At 44.2% G+C, this 25,609-nt stretch overlaps 1 protein-coding gene across 1 annotated transcript in view; it reads right to left on the reverse strand.

The window, feature by feature from the left end:
- Positions 1-25,609, reverse strand: part of MPDZ (multiple PDZ domain crumbs cell polarity complex component) — a 798,673-nt gene that overhangs the window by 584,914 nt on the left and 188,150 nt on the right. The window contains exons 15-17 of the mRNA XM_085633687.1: positions 24,901-25,077; positions 4,877-5,065; positions 1,332-1,541 (exon numbers count right to left, since the gene is read on the reverse strand). Of these exons, the coding sequence (XP_085489813.1) occupies positions 1,332-1,541; positions 4,877-5,065; positions 24,901-25,077 (576 nt within the window). The remainder of the gene's footprint in view (positions 1-1,331; positions 1,542-4,876; positions 5,066-24,900; positions 25,078-25,609) is intronic.

The following is a 25,609-nucleotide window of genomic DNA, read 5'->3' on the forward strand; positions in this document are numbered from 1 at the left end:
CCATGTCTTCCCTGGACCGGAATCAAGCATCCTAGGACCGGTTTCTGGCTATCTGCCGTCATCAGCCAGGATCGCTTGACTCCAGTGGCGTAGTGAGCATGGGACCCACGTCTGGGCATACCCATCCCACTTAGGGCGAAAAGCGTTACAACAAACAAATGATGGACGGAATGCTGACAATGCAGACATTCTCCCCCAGTCAAGAGATCTGGGTTGAATCCATCGTTCTTTTGTCCACTACGCCACCCCAGTTCAGACATGGCCATATGCAAATCAGTCTTGACCCTGTGCCTCATGGGAACAGTTTTGTGTTTTTTCTTTTTTTTAAATGTTTAACAATGAGAAAAGTCAATTAAAATAACTTTAAAAAACACGAACTTTTTTGCATTCACTCCTAAGAGACAAAAAGTATAATGGAATGTAGAACATGTGAAAGGGACTATGCCAAAGTTTGAGCGGCTGCATGTGACCTTTAAAGGCTGAATGTGACATTTAAAGGCTGAATGGGCTGGGACAGCTGCAGCCTATGCACCCCTTAAGAAACAGCAAGCAATAATCATTTCATAGAGAATTGCAGAAAGAATAAGTAAATCAGTGGAATGGATATCTTCCTGGTATGAAAGAAGTGCTGTAAATATATTCAAGCAGTAAAGTCAAAAAGATGATGCAAGCATGGTTGATTATGACATGTTGTGAGGTGCCAGCATTCAAGTGAAAGAGACACACAGAATGGAGAATACATCACAACAATTACATGTTTGACTCAGACCACTAGAGGAGTTGCATCATTCTCAAGAGTCTGTAAAGCAACCTTGATTTCCCTGTAAAAGTCAAATTTCTCCAGAGAAACAACATGTTTTCTGCTCCAACTGCAACTAATCACATTTCGGAAGGAATTTAAATTACTTTTAATGAAATCAAAAACTTGAAGATGGATTATCTCGGACTGCAAGACAAATCTTCAGACAAATGTGATTTTGATCAACCGTCTCAATAAACATAATAGATTGTGTTTTATTTGGTCTTCAATTGTGTTACTCAATGTGCCTGCTACTTCTTGAACTGTTAGAAATGAGCTGTATAGGTCTGAGATTATGGTTTTGTGGCTGCTTTTTCAATCAGCTCAATTCTCAGGGTGTGCTTTCAATTGTCTTATTCATAGGCAATAAAACCATTTATTCCTACACATTAAAAGAACAGAAAATACCAGTTAAATAGAGTGAAATAATTAAATGATTGCCGCAAATATACCAGTAATTGATGTCCTAAATTGTGTACTACAGCATTAATGTGACCGCATACAAAAGGCTAAACAAAAGTCAAGTGCTTACCGGTAATGGCTTGGTAACACCAATTCTCACTTTTCCAGCAGGCGCGCCTTTTAACGCCTGGACTGCTTCATCAAGGCTGGCATTCTCCAAATTGATCTCATTCACAAACATAAGCCGATCCCCAGGGAGAAGTCTCCCATCTTGCTCTGCTATGCCACCAGGAACTAATGAACGAATTACTATTACTGTGCTCGCTGGGTCAACAGGGTCCTAAAAAAATAAACAGACCTATAAATTGTAGTCCTTTTAAAACTGATCCCTGCATATTACAAACCATAATGTCCAGGAGATCACTGGCTAAAATGCTTGCAAAAGCATGCTCTTTCATTTAAGTATCTATCACCTATAAGCAGTGTAAGTGAGCTGAGAACACATCTTCGACATAACATGGCATAAAAAGAAAAAACAGCATACCTGTAACAGTAGCTTTGCAGTTTGTACATAATTAGATTGGCATGCTCTAAATATTCCTTTCATTCAGTGGTAGAGACCAGAATTACAAGTTGTTTTCTCGCAATTCGGGGGAAGCGTAAATTCAGCCATTGTCCATGTGGTGCTTTTACGAAAAAGTTTAAAGGTACTGAAAATACATGCAGCAGGTTTAAATTAAAACGTGCTATGAAAGCGCTTCAGTAATTTTAATCTGATGAAGTTGTAACAACTTCCCCTGTACAGACATTGGCATATAAACGTCTCTTCATATGTGATTTAGCATAAACTTCATGGCACTGTCATGAAGCACCTGTAGCTAATGAAGGATATGGCTAATTAAAACTAGAAGACGTTACTTTATGTATGGATGGTTTAACAGGTGTCTGTCCAATTATTGTGTTTATGCGTTTTATTTTGTGGTCAGGTGTGTGTCAGCTGAATGTCAGAAAACATGCCTGTAAATTCTGTCTGTCTTGGGCTCCCCTCATCATCTCAAAGAGGTCACAGAATGTTTGGGCAGACTTTCAACGTGAGTAATGTAATAGAGTTGGAATGAGAAAGTATATTTTAGGCAAGCTATAAATACATCGTTTCTGAAATTTCAGTTGTTGGTTTCTTAGGGGAGAGAGAACAGCCTCAGAAACTAGCGTGAACAAATTGTCAAAAGGCAGCGTTCTGTCCGGAGTGAACCCTTTATATTTTACAATAATCTTGTTAGCCTTCTTTTTAATGAAATTGGGTTTCTGCTTCTAAACATTTTAACTTTTTTATAAGATGCCCAGTCAGAGAAAACTCACTGCGCTCATTAAAAACATTGACCCTGTCCTAGCGTTGTACGCATGAAGAAAGATTTACTTTCAGAAATACTTTTTTCTGGTAAAGTCTCTATCTAACCACAGATTTATCACCTTAGAATATTTCCCCGGTGTCAGACTGGATCTGGAAAATCTTAAGCAGTACTTCCGAGTGCCAGTAGGTGTTGTCAATTGGCTCTGTATCAACATCATCCGCCCTGGAAGTGATGTCATGGTCCCCATATAGGCAGCACTATGGTGCCCTAATGTTTCTTTTGTGACTATTTCCCAGGCCCCCAGAAGAACCTCTGTAAAAGCCTCATCAAATGAGAGCAATGGCTCGGCAGAGCTCGCTCCCAAAAGAAGCAGCATCATCAAGAAGATGGTCTTGGCCTCGATGACTGGCAGTTGTAGGTCAAGAACATCTGCTGCTCTACGCACCCTGGTCACAAAAAAGCACCTTCCTTTGAAATGGGGCCCGGAGCGGAAGTCATGCCAGAGTCTGGGAAGGTATCCAGGCCACTGGCGTCACCCTACTTCTCAAACCAGTTTTCTTCCTGGTCGGGGTCCTCTTCAAAGAGTCCATACTCTTCTTCACCCCCTCCGGCCTCGCTTCAGGGAGGTTGATACGGCCTGGGCGGTGCCAGAGTCTACATTAGGGCCGCCCTGCCTCGGAATCAGAAATCATTATAGGCTGATGATGTTGCCACAGAGCCCATCGACGCCACTTAACTGGTGCGCACAGGCACTGCTCAAGATTTTCCAGATCCAGTCTGAGGCCTGGGAAAAATTCTAATTTGAGTTTAAAATCTCTATCAGAAAGAAGTGAATTCATGCCACCCTGTGACTGGCCTTTGGCCTACTTTCCCAGACAAGAGATTGGCTTGACTGGTGCTTTTTCTGTAACCTTCTGAAGAGAAGTATTTCATTGTCCAACACCGCTGAGTGTGATTCATTTTTACGTGTCCAACACCCGGGTACCCTTTTCCTTCAGCCAGTCTGCACAGTTGAAAGATAGAGTTAAGGACTGTTTCCTCAATAGGTTTGGTTGGTGTATCTAACAAAAGCTATTGGTGCATGGAGTCCCAAGCATAGACTTTTTCTTGGAAGAGTAGGAGAGGCTAACAAGCATAGACTTTTTCTTGGAGGAGTAGGAGAGGCTTACTGCCAGCTTGCCTGATAGAAATAAGACAAAATTAGAGGCACCCATTTAGGTTGTTAGGAAAAACATTATTGCAAGCCCGGTCAGCTGCACATTACCAACTTCAATAACTATGGCACTTCCTAGAAACAACACAAAATATTTAATAATTACACCTGCACAGAGGTACACGTTGTTGAAATAATGGACCCGGGGCATCTTCCCCGGTTCCGCTGTTTTCGTTTCCAGTGTACTTACACTAAAATTTAGGATTTGAAGGCACTGCCTGCTGACATCTACAGTAAAGGTTTCTGACAAGGACAGAGAGAAAGTTCTACCATAGTCTGATATAGATATAGATCCAGTCATGGAAGCCCTCCAAGAGTGAGGTATGCTTTTTCTGAGGAAGCGTGTGTCAGTGAAGTAGTCCACATTTCACATAAAAAATGTAAAAGTATGCTATGAGGCAGTAAAAATTTGGCAGCTGACATTTAATGCTCCCACACATAGTTTGACAAAAAAAAAACCTAGTGAGGTATGGTGGGCATTCAAAGAAATTTGCTGGATGTGTAAATGCACTAGACAGCTGTGAAAAGGCAGAATGACTGAAAATAATGGAGCAATGAAAGACAGAAAATGTCAAAATGACTATCTCCCAGTAAAGACCACATAGTTAAAGCTGTAAACAGATTCAACGGCATTTTGTTTAACATTTACTCAATGTTTCGTGTCATTGAATTAAACACATTTTCTTGGTTTGATAGCATACTATACCCAGTCTAGCAGGCTAATGTCTTACTACGTAGTGTAAATTGATTGTTTTAGGTGCATTCCCTGGATTAGGATTTACGGAATTCATTCAGATACTCGCTCTATTTTTAGGAAAGCAGTATAACATCGAGGGGAAAGAGTATACGGTGCTTTTATTTAGAAACAGGGATAGCATAAATACCAGATCAAGTGCCATTTCAAATGGAATTAAATTTACAAAGAAACATTTTTGTTTACAAAATTGTGTCATCTAATCACATTTAGAAGTTGAACCACAATACAAAGACAACATATTAAATAAAAACGAATTGAAGTGATTCTGAAGGCATTTTAGTCATCAGTCTGCAATCAAGGGAAAAAAATGAACGGATTATGGTAAACTGAGTCGATTCAATGGCATATGTTACCTGATAATCCAGAATGCTGAAGCCAAGTCCGATAGTCCCTTTTTCTAGCTCAATGTCTTGGATATCTGTCCCCCACATAGCCAATGGAGACACTTGCACCTCTTCAACAGTTTGACCAAGATCTTCAGGTAAAATAACAGCCTCATCTGTTTCAGAAGATCCAATGTAGCGTCCAAAATCTATGAGAGACTAAATGAGAAAATGGTATTTAAAATAAATTGTCTCTTTACCTCTTTTTACACCTCAGCTTTATCCGGCTGAAAGTCTTACCACCCCCCTAGCCTTCCGCATGAGATACACCTAAAGATCACACTACCACAAATGTTCAATTGCATATTAGTAGGTTTAGCTTCAAAATGTTTAGAACATTTTTGTACACAAATGGCGATAAGTATATTGCCCAATGGGTCCACAGGTAGGACAATACAGATCATCTGACTTCGCCAAATGTACAGTTTAGTGCTGAATTGTAATTTTGAACAATTTTAAAAAGCAGAATTTGCTGAACAAATTGCAGACATCAATTTGTTGCAGCTACAACTATTTTTCTCGTACCACATTACTGATACCACCTAAAAGTGATTATGCAAAAAATTTACTGAGAATGAATTTGTAGGAAGCTAGCTCTGTATATACTATGCCAAAAAGAGGTATAGTGTGCACATAGTCCAGTGAGTCCCTCAAAGGTATAGCAGAGGATAAAGTAAATAATACCTTACCCTAAATTTAGTGGTAGCTGGGCTGAGCAGTTAGGCTTATCAGAGGGTAGTGTGAATGCATTTGGTGTACCTACTCGTTCAAGGCAGGAACACACACTCAATGACTAACTCCAGGCCAATAGTTTGTAAAAATATTAGTTACTTTTATATTAGGAACCAAGTTGAACTCAGTTACAGATAAGTAGATCTTCCAATTGCAATACTTCTAAGTTACTATTGATAAGATGTTTATATAGAATCAAACAATACTTTACAGGTTATATTTTTAGACGGCATGATCCCGCCAGAATCTTGGAATGAGGCCACTATTGTGTTGATCCCTAAACCTGGCAAGGACCCGGCCGACTGCGGGTCATACAGACCAATCTCACTCCTAAACAACGATTATAAGATCTTTGCGGCCATTCTTGCTGGAAGGTTGGGGAGTGAGATTGGTTCAGTAATCCATCAGGACCAGAAGGGATTTATAAGAGGGCGACAGTTAGCGGATCTTACCCATGACCTGGTCGGAACAATAGATATTGCAACCTCATTCGGTCTTCCATTGGCCACCTTCACCCTGGACGCCACCAAAGCTTTCGATAGGGTCAACTGGCCCTACCTGGCCGCGGTGCTGAAAAGATTTAATTTAGGCGACAATTTTCGTCGTGCCATCTCGCTTCTTTACAACGACCCAAGGGCTAGACTTCTGGTTAACGGAGTTCTTACTGAACAATTTAAAATTTCGAGGGGTACCAGACAGGGTTGTCCGCTTTCCCCCCTCCTATTTAATATGTATATAGAACCCTTAGCTCAAATATTGAGAGAGGATAACAACATTCCCTCTTTTGAGTTTGGAGGTTGGGTTAAGCGGATTGGACTCTATGCGGATGACATAATAATCTATACATCGGATCCTGTGAAGGCTCTCCCTGCTATTATCAAGAGAGCTAAGGAATTCGGGCAGTTTTCGGGATACGAAATCAACGAAGCAAAGACTGAGGTAATGACCTGGAACACCCAAAATTCAGACCTGGCAGTTACTCCATCTATGCGCTACCTGGGAATTAGGATCACCCAGGAATTAGGTAAAATTGCTTACACCAATTTGGAACGGGTTTCAAGAGAATGTCGTGCATTACTAAAAGCTTGGGTCTGTCTTCCATTGACAATTTTGGGGAGAATCAGTCTAGTAAAAATGTCCATCCTTCCCAAGTACACCTTTATCTTTAATACCATCCCTCTTGCTTTTGACCAGAAACAAATTTATAAATGTCAACAAGACATAAACTCCTTCATTTGGAACTATAAAGCCACCAGACTAGCCTGGAAAAAACTGAGGAGGAGGAGGGAGAAGGGGGGGCTCACACTCCCAGATCTACAATACTATGCCTGGGCATTTCAATTATCGTACTCTAGAATGCTGCTGAAGGCTCCATCAACTGCATCAATTGGTAAAATTTTTAAGGCCATGCTGAATGGGGCTGATCTGCCACCTGACGGTTTTCTTTTTAAATTTGGAGACCGGAAATTCTTCAAGAAGGTGAGATTAAAGATCTTACTATCCTTGGCCAAGGTGTGGAAAGCGATCAGAGAAAGGCCGGGGTTGCCATATTATTCTCGGTTCGCTCCAATCTGGGACTCGCCGGGGCTTCCTCTGTGTCTGAGGGACAGTCTTGCAACACCTATTAGAGAGGCAGGGATTGAAAGGTGGGGCCAGCTGTTGGTGGAGGGGGGACTGGTGGGTTGGGAGGAGCTATATAAGAAGGTTGGCCCAACACTTTCCAGATTTAAATATATCCAGTTAGCCAGTTGGTCCCGGGAATTGATCAGGAAAAAGACACACTTGGGGAAGAGCTGCCACCTGGAAGAACAGTTGATAGAGAGGCAAGTGGGGGGGAAAGAAGTAGCCTTTTGGTATTGGGCCATTTTGGAGGAGGTGGACAGGGATTTCACTTTACCCGATGTACAGTGGGGAGGGCCCACGGGGATGCAGTGTGAGGATATTTGGATAAGATCTTTCACTCTCCTGTATAAACTGGTTAAGCCGGCCTGGCTGAGGCGGAATCACCTATTTACCCTCCATAGAGCTTACCTATCCCCGCAAAGGCTTTCTAAATACCAGCCCGGGAAATCATGTAACAAGTGTAATCTTCCTGCTGCCTCTGATGTACACATGTTTATGGATTGTCCATATATCAGTACCTTTTGGGAGGAAGTCAAGATCACGTTGGACTCTATCCTCAAGAAGAACACCCCTATTACTCTGCCGCTAATTATATTTGGGGTGGACGATAATACCACAGGCCAGGCAAAGTGCTTTCTGTTTTACGCAATTCTGCTGGCTAGACAGCAGATCTGTAAATTCTGGGTAGACCAGAAGGCACCATCTCACGCAGGTTGGCTAGAGTCTCTATATGACACATCAAAAATGGATATGGCCAGATCATGTCAACAACGCAATCTCTCCTTTTGGAATTTGTTGGTCCAGTGGAAATAAGTGGCTCCGTTGAGGCCCGGGGTTTTTTTTTTTTTTTTTTTCCCCGGGTCCGATGATTATGCCATCATACTCCAGGTGCCATGGTTGTCTCTTCGGAAGGCCTTTCGAGCTTAAGATGGAGTTCTAAGGGGTTGTGAGCCCTCACATATTTCTCCCTTTCCTCCTACAACATCATCGTCGAGAACGTCTCTCGCCGGTCTATACTTGTGTGATGTCAGGGTTTGGTTTGGGATGGAATGGTATCTAGTTCCAGACGACATCTAAGGAGAGTGGCGTTTCTCATGGAGATTGTGGGGCAGGCTAATGAGGACCAAAAAAAAACCAAAAAAAAAAAAAAACAATACTTTACAGGTGCATGAAATGCTTTTCAATGTAGAAAGAGATACTTTGTATTTAGGATCAGCACCTAGTACAATACAGTGAGAGACCAATGCAATCCTATGGGAGGAAGAACAGGTGAGTAACTTACAGGTAAATAAACAGTTTTCAAATCCAGTCTACGGGGGTTTTGGTCAACCCTGGGAAAGGTTGGACCAAGGTAGGTACTGCACCACCAGTTGAACTGGGGCGGTCGAGTGCAGAGGTCACTGGGCCCAATGTTATCCTATGGAGGCAGGGGGCACCTCGAAAAGGCACAGATTGCAGGTAAGTACTTGCTTTCAGGGACACAGGCCCTACAAGTTCAGGTCAGCACCGGAGGGGCCACGAAATAGCACTGACACTGCACCACCCAACGCACAGGGGCAGGCAGGTGCAGAATGCAAAGGAGGTGTCGGGTGCCCTGTAGAAACCAATGGAGATCCTCGGTTGGGGAAATTGACTGCAGGATCGGTTCAGAAGGTCGGTTGAAGGAATCCCATGACTGGAGAGATCGTGGGGTATGCTGGGACACCGTTGGTTTGGCACTCCTAGGCCTGGGGGGTGCGGGTGCAGGGGTGTCTTTAAGCGTTGGGTTTCTCTCACCAGATCAGGATGAGGCTGCAGGGATCGATAGGGAGGTCAGGAGAGGTGTCTAAAGCTGGATCCCAGGTCAGGATTGCTGGGGAGATTTCACTGGGTCGGTGGGCCACCTGAACTCAAGCTGTTGGTGTCGGGTGCAAAATGGTGCAAGTGTTGTAAATCCGCCTGGATTCGGAGTCCTTGGGTTAGTTTCTTGCTGGACAAATCCAGTGTCCACGGGACAAAAGAGTCTTTGTTGAAGACAGCACAAGTCCCCAGGGTTCTTGGAGGTTGCTGGCTGTGGACCATGCCGGTTTCTTAGAGCAGGATCGCTGGAGTAGGAGACAGGCCGGTGGGGCTGGGGCCAAGTCAGTTGTCTTCTTCACTGCTGCACGACTCTTTAGTACTTCTTCGTAGGTCGTTGCTGATGTCAGTGGGCAGTAGCCAATGGCTACTGTCCCCTAGGGTGACTATACCCTGTGGGTGCCATCTCTCTTTGGGGAGAGGGGCACATCCCTATTCCTATTGGGCCTAATTCTCCAAATCAAGATGGAGAATTCTGAAGAGAGGGGTTCATCTCAGCCCCTGGCCACCATAGGTGTATGCCAAACCAAAGTGGGCACTCCTACTCTGCTAACTAATTTTCCCACCTGTCCTGCCACCAAAAAGTGGGGCTGAGACAGGGGGTGGGCATCTCCACTAGTGGAAGCTGCCCAAATCAGCATAAAACAAGGTGTTGCTGTTCCTGCAAGGGGGAGGTGTGAAGCACCTCCACCCAGAGCAGGCTTTGTTTCTGACCTCCGAGAGCACAAAGGCTCTCACCCCATGAGGTCATAAACCTGTCTGGTGCTGGCTGGTTGGCTGGCACCTACCAGTCAGCCAATACAATGAAAGCTGGACGCTTTTCAGGGGGCATCTCTACGATGCCCTGTGAGTGCATTTTATAATACATCCATCACTGGCATCAGTGTGGGATTATTAGGCTGAGAGGTTTGATACCAAACTTTTCAGTCTTCAGTAAAGCCATCATGGAGCTGTGGAGCTCATGTTGGCTAACTCCCAGCCCATGTACTCAGACTAGGTTCACTGCACATACAGTGTCGAAGAATGGACTCCGACACTGTGGGGCATACTGCTCATGCAGTTTTGCGCTCACCTGTGGAACAGTACCCCCTGCCCTAGGGCTGTAACACCAGCCAGAGGAGTGACTTACCTATGCCACAGGTAGTGGTGTGTAGGCATGGCACCCAGGAATCCGTGCCATATCGACACTTTTTGTTTAGTTATCCCAAAACATATAGCCTGCAAGGGTAGTATGTATGTGTTTGGTGTGGGGTCCTTTAGGGTGGCACAATACATGCTGCAGCCCTAAGGGACCCTCTGTATTATCCCAATGCCCGAGGCATCACTGATACCTTTTACACGGGACTTAGATGTGGGCCAGAGGTGTGCCAATTGTAAAAATAAAGGTGCAGATTTAGGAAAGAACACAGGCCCTGGGAACCCGATACGCAGGAACCCAGGGCACACTTAGTCAAAGTGCATCAGAAATCTAGCAAAACGTGTGTGTGTGGGAAGTTACTGCAACAGAAACTCACTTTCCTACCCAGTTCTACCAGAAATGTGAAGAAATCCACAAACAATATAATGGCAGAGGCCGTAGCCATCACAGACTGTCAACTGGATTACACAAACTCCTGTTACACTCATCTGTCAATTTTCTAAAGCTTCATTGTCTGTGTCATTCAGTAGTTTTTAGGTAAACTGGTTGCAGCCAGGCAACAATGTGGAACTGATTGATTGCTCATTGTGCACTAATCATTGACTTTTATTGAACCCTTCAGCCATCTTTAAGACTCAAAGCCACCACAGAAAACCCTCCAATTACAGAGAAATAAAATAAGACATAGCTATAGATGCTCACTACCACCCGAAATCTGTTCTAGGCCTACAGTACACACGGTGGCTAAAAGGCTTGAAACTCTTCCACAGTTCAGTGACTCAGACTACGTGAAGTACTCACTGCTGGTATTGATCGAACAACCCAGTCTTCAAGAAAAATATTTTTTTAATACTTTTTGAACACACTCAGCAAGCAAGCAATTCAAGGGCCTCATATCTCAGGCTTACACTACACATTTCCTCAATTAATCTCTCCAGGAAAGATACCATCTATTAATTACTGAATGAAACTGATGTCAATGCTTTTTTAACAACACTTAATAATTTAAAATGACAATGGTTTGATTATTAATTCATTTATTTAAAAGAGTAACTGGTTTACATTTCTCAAACTCTGAAAACATACACGGCTCTGTGTATTTTGTTAGTTGAATCTAAATGTGGGCGAGACCGGGGAAAGAAGGCATACACCTTTATGGTCATGAATTTACAAAGAATAGCATGAGAACACTGCACACAGCTTTTTAAACACAGCTATTTCAGAAAATATGGCGGGAAATAGGAATGTTTGGATCAAAAGGAACAAGCTCTGGAGTAGGTGCTCCTAGCGTATGTTTGTGTTGAGAGGAAAACACATTATGTTTTTAGAAAAGCCCTCACTCACCAACCTAGTTGGTGACATGATTCATCCTTGGGCCCCACCCAGGCGTCGAGTGCACCTTGGGTGTGCTACAACGCCTGGATGAAAATGAGTGAGTGAATGTTAAAAAGACTGACCTAAGGGTCCCACAAGGTCAAAGTGACTATTTTAATGTACAGGCCCTTGGCAGTGAGTAGAAGCGGGAGGCGGATATTATGGGAAGTGTAAGGTAACTCCAATATCCTAGTCGGTCAACATGTTTCAGCCATGCTCCCTTTAATGGTATGGCTTTCTTCAGGACCTATGTATAGTGCAAGGTGAGTGGTCTAAAAAAAGGAATAAACTTTAATGAGAGCTATGGATCTAAGAATTACCAAAACTGTTTGGCACTGCAATTAACCCCTTCAGTGCCCCGCCCTTTCCCCGCCCTGTGCCGGGTGTTGCATTAGCGGGCGGGGTTCATGACGAGATAGTCTCGTCATGGGCACAGCGCAACCGTGCTCCATGACAAGACTATCTCGTCATGGGCACTGAAGAGGTTAAGCAGTTTTGTTTATAACTGAGACTAAAAAAGGTAAATAGGAAGATGACACCCAGGAGCTACTTCCAGGAGCAACTTGACTATACAATAAATCCTGTCTCTGCTAACTAAGGACCAGCGCCTCCACAATGGATCAACCAATAGATATTCCAGGGATAAGAGGTTGAACACAGAGAGATAGGATGCTCCCATTCCAAGCAGGCTCATTAGTGCAGCTTTGAAATTCAGAAGTAATGCGGAAATGTGAATGGGAAGAACCCTAGATTTAAATTTAAGAGAGCAATCAGATCTGAGGAGTGGCAAAAAATCTGACATCCCAGTGACCAAGAGATTGATACCATTTCCAATGCCTCCTTCCACTGGTAAAGTAACTACTGATGGAGGGCGAAAGCAGCAGAGGGAACTCTGTGTAGTCTGAGGGTGTAGCATCAGAAAAACTGGAGATTTGGTAGCTCCTAGATCATGCTAGTTATATGGTGAATAAATTGAATAATGAAACAATAATAAAGTAATGCACTACATCAGGCATTAGGCATATTGTATTATGCAGTTCTCCTATGTACTAATTTACGTTTTTTTTATTTCATTTTTTAGATAACACTCTTTACTTTGGATACTCTATCAAAGCACAGCCTCCTCACCTTTTGATTTTCCCCAGGAGACAGATACTTCTAAAGTCATATTGTAGGAAGCTGGATCTTAATATAATATATCAAAATTAGATATATTGTGTCAAGAGTCATGGGGTTCCCATTTAAGTGGACAGGAGCTTGCTCTAGCAATTAAAAGGTGCTTTTCTAGGGGGTAGTGTTTTCGCGCGGCCTTAGGCTTATCATAGAGGAGTGCAAGGCATCAGCAAATACATGCAATAGTCAATAAGTAAATACAAAACAACTCAATAAGTAGATCCACACCAATTTATAAAAATAACAGGCAATTTTCAGAAGCTGCATTGTTATCCCATGGGAGGAAAAGCAAACGCTGCAGTCAGGTACAGTACAGCCACCTACAGGACCAATCTCCAGGAGTTAAAGTGAGTGGTGGGCAAGGTCCGAGGCAGCACCAGCAGAACACCACCAGCAGCACTAGGGCAGCCGGGTGCAGGGGTGCAAAACAGTGTTGGGTGCCTGTTGCAAAGTCATCCTGTGCCCTGGGCACCCCTAACCTTTTGCTGACTTATACTGGTGGTAACTGACTCTGACTGACCCTGGGCTCTGCCTTACCAGGCCCAGGGCCAGTGCTATGCTGAAGGCAAACGTAGAATACAGTGAAAACACCTACATACACTCAGGTACACTATGGGTTAGGGTACCCCTGTGATTGGCATGACCTCCCCTATAAGGCCTAGTACATATAGGGCAGGAGGATTGATACTACCATTCAGTCCCTAGTATAGAATAGGGCATGGCAGTTTAGAGGCCAGCAGTCTTTTCTGCACTTGCATGTATGCACTGCTGGAGCCATAGTAGGTACCCCAGGGTCTCACCTAGGTGTTCAAGGGGTGGGGGGTCAAGTACTTACATGGAGAATCCTTTTAAAAAGGTTTTTATATGCCTTGGGGTTAGTGAAATTGCACATTTTACTCCCCACATTGTTGTACAGTGCTTCCCAAAATCGACTTTTGTGCTAGGAGCACTGTGAAATGAGGATCTGCAATATTTTGATATATTCATATGAAGGTATAAGCAGGGTCCTTATAAAACCTGTTTTATCAGTCCTGGCACTGGAGAAATTGCACAGTTCATTTTTCCATTGCAGATCCCCATCCCGTAGTTTAAATTGGAAGAGGTTATTAGTTAATAACTGGAGAAAGAAAAGCGCTAAGACTAGAATCAAAGGACTCAGAAGAAAGGTAATGATAAATCCAACACTATGATATTGTTGAATTTCTTCAAAAATGTACAGACAATAAGTTATAAGACTTTTTTGTCTGTAAGCCAAAATTCAACCCTGTGAGCCAGGCTGCTTTGAAGGGGTGATAAATGACCCCTGGAGTTAGGAAGCCTCTCAGGGAGGAGAGGTTGCTGGGCATAGGAATGCTAGAGCCACGGGAAGGGGCAGTAAATAATGCTCTTTAAGGGAAGGGGGAGAAAAGCTAAAGACATCAGTTTCATTTACAACTCTCTTTGACCCAAGGCAGATGCTAGGATTACGAAAGAAATGAGAAAATGCAAGGGAGAGAGACTATGGAGATTAGCCATCCTAGGGGTGTGTTTAGCCAGCTCTTCTCTCTCTGCTGTAACTTCTGACATATTGAATTTTGGAAGAATAGTGGTTTCTGGGTTAGCACTTTGCCACAATTTGGAGGAAGTGGTCATGCTCTGGGGTGTTGCTCTGCACCTCATTGACAGGAGTGCCCTCCTGCTTTACTCCAGAGATCACCGAATAAGTATCTGAAAGGGGCAGTGCCTCTCAGATCTGCTGCTGAAACCTAAGAGAAGCAGAAGGGCCCAAGCTGAAGAGTCTGATGTGCATTCACCAGGCCTGCACTCTGAAGATTGCGCCTTTTGCACCATCTGAAACTACAGCCCTGTGGATCAAACCTGCTTCAAAAGGACTAAAGAGTGGACTCCCTGCAAGTTACAGGTTAACAGAGCTCACCTGGACGATCACCACAAAGACTCCCCAGCCTGGAGTACTACCAGTGGATTTGTATGGGTTTTGTCCAAGTGGATTGTGGGAATTGAATTCTCACACTTTCAAGGACCCTCTTGGAGATTCCAGACCCTTGGATTGTGTGTGGGACACTTTAGACCCACAAGAAGAACTTCAGGAAAGAGTTCTAACAGGATCAAGCATGCTGGAGGGGGGCTGCACAAGTCTGGTGAGAGATCCTCCTGAACAATTGCCAAATGTGAATGTGTCCCTGTCAGAGGCAACGAAATGACCAAAAGTGGCACTGTTGGTTTCTAAGGACTAATCTTTAAAAATAATATCTCTGGTTCCCTACAGTGGATCTTTTTCGTTTTGGTGTTATTTAAAAGATAAAAATACTTCCTATTTTTATAAATTGGTGTTGGATTTTTATTGTGTGTTGTGCCTTAATTATTTACTGAATTGGTGTTTTTAAATGCTTTACATACCTGACTTTTGAGTGTAGCCAAGCTACTAAGGGTTGAGCATGGGAATAATTTTCTAAGACGAATTCTGAGCCCTATAGCGTGTCAGTGGTATCATTGCCAGTGGTAAATGCATATCTGCCACTATTAATAATCCACTTCCCAACACTGCCCAATGTTACTCTATGGGGATTGGTCTTTGGGTAAAGAGGCTGCAGGATCGGTTTGGGAGACCAGTCAGGCTAAACCAAAAAAGACACTCAGGCGTCATAATGACATGGGACGTCGGGACTCCTTTGGTCCTCTTCTCCACGGCCCAAGGGTGGCAGGTGCAGTGGTGTCTTCAAGTGTTGGGTCTTCCTTACGGGGAGCGGTCGTGATAGAGAGAGCCTGCGTGCAGAGGCTGCAGGTGATGTTGGTGAGTTCACTGGGGGGAAAACTACTGTGCACTCGGTCTCTGGAGGGCTGGGGGACCACGATGACACCGTTCGCCCACTTCAACTCGGGCTTGGAGCGACAGGCGCAGTGGTGTCTTCAGGCATTGGGTTTTTGTGGTCACAAAGTCCTCTCTTTGGTTTCTGACAGGATGCAGGGAAGCAGGTCCATTACTTCTTGGGAGGTCTTGGTTCCTGGGTAAAGTGATGGTCGGTCTCCCGGAATTTGGGGACTTGGCAGCTGAAGGACTGGTCATCTTTTGGTGCAACTGTCAAAGTCAGCAGGCAGGTTTAGCACCAAGTCAGGTGCTGGGTATTCTGTTCTTGCAGTTGCAACTCTTTAAGTCCGTCTTCTTCTTTCAGGTCAGCAGGATCTGATTCTCTGGTGCCGTGGGCTCCCCTAAATATTAAATTATGGGGCATTAGGGGAGAATAGGGTAGGAGCCAATGGGCTACTTATCCTTGGGGTCACTAAGCCACATATATGACCACTTCCTGTGATAGATGGGCATATCCCAGGCCCAGAATTCTTAAGATTGCCATCACAAACTGTTATATTCTCGAATTAGGGGCTATTTAGCGAAGCAGCTTATATCTTACATTGCCCTAGAAAATAAAATTTCAGCTGTGAACTTTTTAACACATTTGCATGCACGACGATGTTGGAATCGTTTTTCTGAAACTACTTTGATTACACATCCTGCTTGCGCACAACATTATCACGCCGCCTTGAATATCATGTACTAGGCCTCTCTATGCACTGGGTACAAAAGTCAACCTATCTTCATCCACGAGGCGGCAACTCAATCTACATATCCATAACATCACTAATCTAACGTGCACATAGCAAGGCTGCCTTTTTTAATAAATAATAGGCATCCCGATAGATTGGTAGAGGAAGCACTTCTGCTGACACGAAGGTTCGGGCATGCTGAGAATTCACCAGGCATCGGTGTGACATTCCGTGAGGGGTGTCTAACTCGAGACAAAGACGGGATCCTTCACTCTCTCCCATAAGGTAATGGGGTTGGACCATCCCTTGGGCGGAATTCTTGGCTCTACACCTACTCACACTCTAGGTGATACACTTAGAGTAGGGTCTGCATAGTAGGAGTGCCCTAGATTACCATTATGCATGTATGCCTGCATATACTCATTGCTTCACCACCATGGTAAAAATGTATCTACTCTTCACTCTCTTGGTGCTGATAATCTCATTTATTTGCTTCTGTCTCCTAATCATTGCAACACATGTATTTTATACAAGAATAACGTTGGTTCAATAAGTATATTGAAAACGTCCCACTGTGTATTTTGTATAGTTCTCTGAGAATAAGTGAGCAGGAGTGGCTGAGCAAAAGGTTCTGTTCTGTTTCCATGATACTAGAATGCTCAAGGTTGCCATGTTCTGTGGTTGCAAGAGTCCATTTGCTCGCTGGTGAGGTTAGGGGGGCTTATGGTTGCACTATGAGCTAGCTGGTCTATAGGCCAACATATCCTGTGGGGGAGTCTGGAATCAGTCTTGACACCAAGCCCCTAGTTTATTTTGCCCAAACAATGCGCAGGTCCTATGGATTGGTAGGAACTACACGACAAAGGATGGTAGCTTCTGAAAAGTCGTGTCCACCTCAGATTAGGCCACCTTAGGGGTAGCACTAGCTTGGGGGTGGCACGCCTACCTGACTAGTTAATTTTCCCACCTGTCCAGGTGCCAAAGGGCTCTGGACAAAAGGGGTAGGCTCTCTCTCCTGTATGGGGAACCAGACTTGCAGTTCAAAAGCGGTAGCTTCTTTGAGGCTCCTCTGCCTTTGAATACCAATCAGCAGCTCATCGTCTGGGAAGGGGTATAAACACCCTTTCCCGAGCAGGCTTTGTTTCTTACCTCCTGAGACCAAAGACTCTCACCCTTGAGGGTCAGACACACGTTTCTGGGGGCAGGATAGCTGCAACCAGACAGCTAACACACCAGGTGCTGGTAGGTTTTCGGTGTTCCCCGGGTGCATGTATTAATAAATCCAACACTGGAATTGGTGCGGGTTTATTAATACGAGATGTTTGAAATCAAACATCCCTTTTTCAGCTTAGCCATCTTGTAGCTGGGAAACTTGTTTTCACCAGTGCCCAGCACATGGGTTGAAATGGCTTTCCTGATCACTTGAACTGGCAGCAATGAAACTTACCAGCACAAGAGCATATCTACTCATGCAGATATGACCTCACATGTAACATAAGGAACCCTGCCTTAGGGCTGTTAGGCCTGCTGTAGGAGGGACTAACTAATATTAGGGGACATGGCACACAGGCATGTGTGCATGTCGTCTTTTCCCTTTTGTCTGCACCAAAACACGCAGCCTGTGATGGCAGCCCTGCACGAGTTTGGTGAGGGGTTCCCTAGGGTGGCACAATTCGTGCTGCAGCCCTTGATGACCCTCTTTAGTACCTCAGGCCTGGGATACTATTTACTAGGGACTTAGAGTTCTAAAGGCATTGCCATTTGGGGACACAATTGTACAGTTTAGGGGAAAGAGATCAGGCACAGGGGTCCTAGTTTGCCGGAACCCAGTGCACTTCCAGTCAAAATCACATGTACCAGGCAAAAATATGGATGACCATGTCAAAAAGGGGCACTTTCCTCCACATATTCCTCACCTTTTAAATATATATCAAAGCTGAGCCTCCCATAAGTTAAAGACTATTTGAGTGATGGAGTCTCCAGGAAGAGAGAGAAATACCTCATCACTGCATATATCAAAGGGGGTGAGTATAATTGCCCAGAAAGCAAACTATGTTCAGAGATTGCAATGCAAAAGTGGGAGATGAGAAAACCCCCTTGCAAAACAGCTCAATGGGTTTTGATTCTATATTAGGAGAAGAAGTAGGTACAGGATCCGGGCTCTCTTTGCAGGCTAAAACCTCTACTACAAGACTTTCTGGTGTTATGTGCAAAGTCAAGAAGGTTGGGTCACCCAAAGCAGACCTGGAGCACTTAGCGATGGTGCAAAACTTTGACAAAGCTATAGGCAGATTGTCTATCATGGCTCAATTGAAAGGCAGCAAGGTCTCTGAATTTGAACGGGCAGGCTACAGAATTTCAGCATGAAGATTAGCCTTAGTTTTCATCGCTGGCAACTGCACATACAACAACTCTACTAGAACACAAAAAAAGGTTGCTTTCCACAGTGGGGGGGGGGGGGGCAAAAGAGAGAATACAGTTCCACTTTTGCCTTGTTGAAGGTCTAAATATAATCCATCATCACTCTATTGTATTGGTCTGTTTCTTTTATGCCCAGGATCAGCCGAATAAAGATTTATTTTAATTGAATCCGTCATCAGTGTAATGAGGGGTGATCAAATTATGCACATCCAAATCCTCCTCCTCCTCCTCATCATTTCTTCTGAAAGTATTGTACAGGATATGAGCAAAATAAGGCCTCAGGTCATCAAATATATTGGAATTGATATGGAAGCACTGCTGGAAAGTCCTCAAACAACACCGGCTGTGCCTTAGTGATTTCATAACATGACTCTGGTCTAGGTCAGAGCTCAGCTCTACATCGAAGATCAGCATCAGGGACAGATGCGGAATCAGCAACATTGGAACTGGAGCCAGTACCAGCCTAGCAGAAATTGGTTTGGTCTCCGAAGCCAATGAGGAAGGTGAAGACTGGCATAGAGTTGGGCATTTGTAGTGTGCTCTCTCCATGGAGCAAGAATGATGGAGGAGGGGTTGACTTGTGTCTGCACTCTGTGTCGAAATTTGACCTTTGATGTGCCTGAGGACCAGGACCTCATCTGTGACAGGGATTTGGCCACGACCACTTCTTGTGGTCAGCGACATGTAACTTCAACTCCCCCTCCCCACTGGCTTTTGGGTACATTGTTGTCTGACTTCAAATCATGCTTGGAACGCAATCCCCAAAGGCAAACTGCATGTGGGCCCGTTATTGACACCTGCTTCCTGGAGGTGCAGCACGGTTTTAAGCCTATAGTCTTCAGGGCAGACAAACTTAGCACAATGTCACAGAAAATGTTTTGGAAGTCAGTAAAACACTGCCAAAAGCAGAGCTTCAGCTCTGCGTCAAAGGGTTGCAGAAAAATAGGAATGACATTAGTGCACTGGGTTGGTGCCTATATATGGCTCCGCACCATCACTTCAGGAGGCAGGGTGAGGTTGTTGGAAAATGCTTTCGATGCAGTCTTGCACCTGAGGGAATTCTAAATGTGAAGACTTTATGGTTAGATATATTGTTCAGAACAAGGATTTACAGTTCTTTCTGAAAGCATTGTATCCCCATAGCATTTTAGCACTAGATATATCTGTTAAACGCCCAACAAATGTAATGAGGAGCACTGGTGAGATAAAAACCATAACCTCTTGACTGACCATAACCTGTCAGTCAGTCATTGTCAGTCAGTCAGTGTCAGTCAGTCAGTATCAGTCAGTGTCAGACAGTCAGTGTCAGTCAGTCAGTGTCAGTCAGTCAGTGTCAGTCAGTCAGTCAGTGTCAGTCAGTCAGTCAGTGTCAGTCAGTCATTGTCAGTCATTGTCAGTCAGTGTCAGTCAGTGTCAGTCAGTCATTGTCAGTGTCAGTCAGTCAGTGTCAATCAGTGTCAATCAGTGTTAGTCAGTTTCAGTTAGTGTCAGTCAGTCAGTGTCAGTCAGTGTCAGTGTCAGTCAGTCAGTGGCAGTCAATCAGTCAGTGTCAGTCAGTCAGTGTCAGTATCAGTCTGTGTCAGTCAGTCAGTGTCAGTCAGTCAGTGTCAGACAGTCAGTGTCAGACAGTCAGTGTCAGTCAGGCAGTGTCAGTCAGTCAGTGTCAGTCAGTCAGTGTCAGCTAGCGCAACTCTGCTGACCTGGTTCTCTGGCTCTAAAGCAGCTCTGCTGACCTGGTTCCTAGGCTCTAGAGCAGCTCTGCTGACCTGGTTCTCTCCCTCTAAAGCAGCTCTGCTGACCTGGTTTCTCTGCCTCTACAGCAGCTTTGCTGACCTGGTTCTCTGGTTCTAGAGCAGGTCTGCTGACCTGGTTCTTAGGCTCTAGAGCAGCTCTGCTGACCTGGTTCTCTGGCTCTAAAGCAGCTCTGCTGACCTGGTTCTCTCCCTCTAAAGTAGCTCTGTGGACCTGGTTTCTCTGGCTCTACAGCAGCTCTGCTGACCTGGTTCTTAGGCTCTGGAGCAGCTCTGCTGACCTGGTTCTTAGGCTCTGGAGCAGCTCTGCTGACCTGGTTCTCTGGCTCTAAAGCAGCTCTGCTGACCGGGTTCTATGACTCTAAGGCAGCTCTGCTGACCTGGTTCTCTCCCTCTAAAGCAGCTCCACTGACCTGGTTTCTCTGGCTCTACAGCAGCTCTGCTGTCCTGGTTCTCTGCCTCTAGAGCAGCTCTGCTGACCTGATTCTTAGGCTCTAGAGCAGCTCTGCTGACCTGGTCCTCTGGTTCTAAAGCAGCTCTGCTGACCTGGTTCTCTGGCTCTAGTTCAGCTCTGCTGACCTGGTTCTTAGGCTCTAGAGAAGCTCTGCTGACCTGGTTCTCTGGCTCTACAACGGCTCTGCTGACCTGGTTCTCTGGCTCTAAAGCAGCTCTGCTGACCTGGTGGTTCCCTGGCTCTAAAGCAGCTCTACTGACCTGGTTCTATGGCTCTAAATCAGCTCTGCTGACCTGGTTCTCTGGTTCTAGAGCAGCTCTGCTGCCCTGGTTCTCTGGCTCTAAAGCAGCTCTGCTGACCTGGTTCTCCGGCTCTAAAGCAGCTCTGCTGACCTGGTTCTCTCCCTCTAAAGCAGCTCTGCTGACCTGGTTTCTCGAGCTCTACAGCAGCTCTGCTGATCTGGTTCTCTGCCTCTTGATGCAGAGCGAGTGTGTGTACATCAGGGGGTCTCATCTCCTCCAATCGTTAAATACAGCACTGAGCTGCTGCCCGACAGAGGGGCACGATAATGTACACAAAGGCCGAGTACCATCCAGGCACCTCTGTCCCCGCAGCCCTGCTTCCCGCGGCCCTGCTTCCATGTGCACTGCACCAGGGCACAAGCGCGTGTCCCACTGGGGCTAATTGCATCCTTGCCGTGCAAGATCTAAGATGACGCTGCACTCCCTGTGTGACGAGAGCCCACGTTTCTTCCAAGGCCTGGCTAACTACCCCGAAGACCACTGGGTTCATGTCTGCAAACCAGAACATGTATTACAAATATACATTGTATCCTTAACTAGAACCATTCAAACTTACCTCTGTGGTCCAACCCTGCCTCACACGAAATATACTCGTCAGCTCATCATAATGCGCAAATGAATGCATGAATAGATTGCTTTAAAAAGCTAAACACCAGAGAGATAAAGTGCGCTGATGATGCAGCAGAATTCCACATTTTGAGAGGGTGGGGGGCTGAAGCAGGAGAGGAAGTCAGCAGCCATTACAAGCGTGTGGACGGCGCTGCAAATGAGAAAAAAAATAGTGCTTCGCGTCCTTTAAAGGAAAGAGTGTAAATCCGCCCGTAAACGATCCAATCCCAGTGGTGTGCCTAAAAGGAGACAGGGTGGCAACAAGGAATGATTGGCATGCCTTCAGTGCAATCATTGCACTGCCTTTGGCATAATTCGTGACGCCAAACGACGCGCACAAATGAAAGCTGAAGGCAGAGCAGGGACGAGGCTGCTGGAATCGTATCGATTCCAAGAAGCCTCGTAAGACGAGAGCAACGCATGCGCTGCTTACGTCACGAGACCTAAAAACATATGAAATGGGTGCCCAAATGAAAACCTTGAACCTGGCTCTCTGGATACTATTTAGAATGAACATACCACACACAGTATCTAAAATGGAGACTTCTGGATTTTAGGTAATATAAATTACTTTTTTCTGTAATGCACTTCTCTGCCTAGTGAATGAAATAAAATGGAATGAAAAATAAGGTAGACACTTAAAAACAACTATTTTCTGCACCAATGAAGATGTGGTTTGAGGAGACCAGAGACAGAAACAGATCAGTCTTCAGACTAAATCCTTGAACTTCTGATGACAACTGACTTGACATGAGAAGCGTGCTCTCTCACAACACCTGAAATGAAGAACGTAGTAGGAAGAATAATTATTCATTGAAGACATCTTCGCAAGCCCACTGTTTGAAAGTTTTCTGGAGTCATCAGAGAACCAACAGAGTTAGGACAGAAGCACCGCTTTGAGAAGAGCACAAACAGAGGAATTGGTGTCAGCGTGTAGTAGTGGTGCCTATATGCTACCTCACTCCATCATTTCTGGAGAAGTATGATACCACAGCAGAGCCAAAAGATGTCAACAGTTAATGTGCAGGAGGAATTGCTGGGAGGCCTTTCCGCCTCCTGTCTGATGCCAGGGATATTCTAAAGGTAAGGAATCTGCAATTAGAAGTATCCATCAGTAATGTAAATCAGGATGGTTTGATAAAACCAGAACTTTTAGACCCTCATTACGTGCAGTCCAGTTAACTAAGTTATGTGCAGTAACGGATATTACCACACATATAGTAATGGAGACTTTTTTACTAAATGTTGGCAAGTCAAATCTATTTAAAAGGAACACAAAAAGGTGATGGGAGCAATGCTTGCAGTAAGTCTAACCACTAGCAATCTCTCAAGGTAGCATTCCAACACATTGTTCTTTTATTACCCATGCCACCTCAGTTTGGACCTAGCCATATGCAAAACAGTTTTGACCCTGCTCCTCATTGGAACAGTCCAGTCCAAACGGCCTGACCAGTCCTCCCTGAACTGGTACAGAAGCAATGCAAGACCAGTTTTGCCGATTGGTGCTCTTCAATCAAGCGCTGCTCTGCTCCAAAAATAACAGTGGATTGGGATGCAGACCGAGTAATTACCAGTGGCTGAGATTATTTCAAGCATTCTATCCGTCACTTTCTTTGCATACTTTAGTGTGTCACGTTAATTGGGACGGTATGCACAGATGTGGGTCCTATGCCAACTGTGTCACTGGAATCAAGCTATACCTGGCTGATAAGCCCTTACAGAGCGAAGCCGGTTCTGGTTTGCTTGTGTTTTGCTTCAAGGAGGACCTGGTTTGGGAGTTTGTGCTTGACTGATCCCACTGGAGCAGGGTCAAGACTAATTTGCATATGGCTGGGTTCAAAATGGTGTGCAAAATAACGATGGATTGGGATGCCGCCCGAGTTATTACCAATAGGTCAGATTAATTCAAGCATTTCAGCCAATATTTTTTTGTATATTTTAATATTTATCAGGAGGCAAATGTCTGGAATTTACCAGAACATTTATGCATTTGGAGCGGTAAGCAACAAAAGTTGAATGGTGTTCCTCAAAAACTCATAATTGGGTGATATTTATTGCATCTGATAAATTTGAATTGGAGGAGAGGAATTTTATCGGGTGTGATAAATATCACACCAATTACAAGGCCACTCGTAATGTGGATCTTATTGTGAATCACAAATATCTTAAGCTAGCATTTGTCAGAATACTTTGTAGCCATTATAACTTAACCTTCATTGGCCTTCACATTTGGGGGTATGTAGCCTTAAGCAGCTGCATCCAACAGCCAATTTCTGTCAATGTAAGCCCTTGCAGTCAAAGCAAACAGAATTATCACCTGTCTACAGCAGTTAGAGCAATCTAAGTAATATATGATTCATAGGACTACTCAGGACACTACTAAATAGCCTGCACAGTACAGAAATGGGCAGATCAACCAACACAGAAAAATGTGTATAAAGAGTTTTGGTGTGAAAACCTCTTTGAAATTTTTAGCCGGCTCTCGGGAAGTCTGCCACATTCCACAATGTTACAGCAAAGTTTTTTGGAAATAGGAAAGTAACAAGGCCATGTTAAATGGCCACTTTGGGCAATCATTTATCATTTTGTCTGCTGGCAGAAAGGATACAGTATGGTATACAATCCTGAAAAAGAAACTATGTAAATTCATTTGCTGGCATGATAATTTCCATGAACACAATTCAGAAGGCTACATTTCAAATAATTAAATAAATCATTCAGTCATGCTTACTCAACACACCCTGCAACAAAAAACCAGAAAAAGTTTATCATGGCTATTTTAATTGTTTAAAATTGACATTTCTTAAAAAGCTTTACAAATTCTTGTGTTTTAAGAAGCAACAACCACAAATAATTAGCATAAATGGTCTTCAGATATAAGATTTCAGAAATGTATATGTTACACATGGCATAATGATACATCAATAGAGACAATGTGATTATGATTTGTTGGATGGATTTGAACATCTGAATAAAAACTGGTAATACGTATGTTGTCAATAGCAACAAAAAAAAAGCTGCAATGTAGTGAATTGAATTACCTCCTCTGCTGATTGGTCTTGGTCTACTTCTTCTGAGAAGTTGAGGTCATCCATTTCACTCTCCCTGGTTGGAAGGGGAACAGGTCGGCAACAAACCATTATCACAATAATGGGCAGCTCCTTCAAAATATTGACCACATCTTTATGATTTTGACCGAGAAGAGATATATTGTTCACCTGCCAGAAAAAAATTAAAGCATTACAACAAACTAACCTGCAAAGCTTTCATTTGCATTAAACAAGCACAGTCACACAGGCCAATTTATAATGCCACCAAAGTCAAATCCTTGGTAAATACATTTTGTGCATCCTGAAGACAAAAATTCAAAGAGTGAGATCTTCAAGGTAAAACTGTTTACCACTAGCCTGCCATATTTCCTGTGGGCCCCCACATAAAGATGTAGATTTATAAATCCATGAGACTCATGTCAGGGCTGGTCTAGGTAATAAAGGCAGGCCTAGTAATTTGCTCAAACCAGCTACCCTACTGTGTGTTTTTTTAGTTTTATATAGTGCACCTCGATCCAAAGGTATCAGAGTGCTTTACATGAGCACCAGTTGCATTACAGATGGACACATTCATTTCATTAGGCACAGGGAGATTAAATGATTTGCCTGGCATCACAGGATGTTGAGCGTCCCTGCCGAGACTTGAACCCGGTTCCCCAACCTCGAGGTTGACTATTCTAGCTGTTAGGCCACACAGAAC

This window comes from Triturus cristatus, chromosome 2_1 (assembly GCF_964204655.1).
Source record: "Triturus cristatus chromosome 2_1, aTriCri1.1, whole genome shotgun sequence".
In the NCBI taxonomy this organism is placed as follows: Eukaryota; Metazoa; Chordata; class Amphibia; order Caudata; family Salamandridae; genus Triturus; species Triturus cristatus.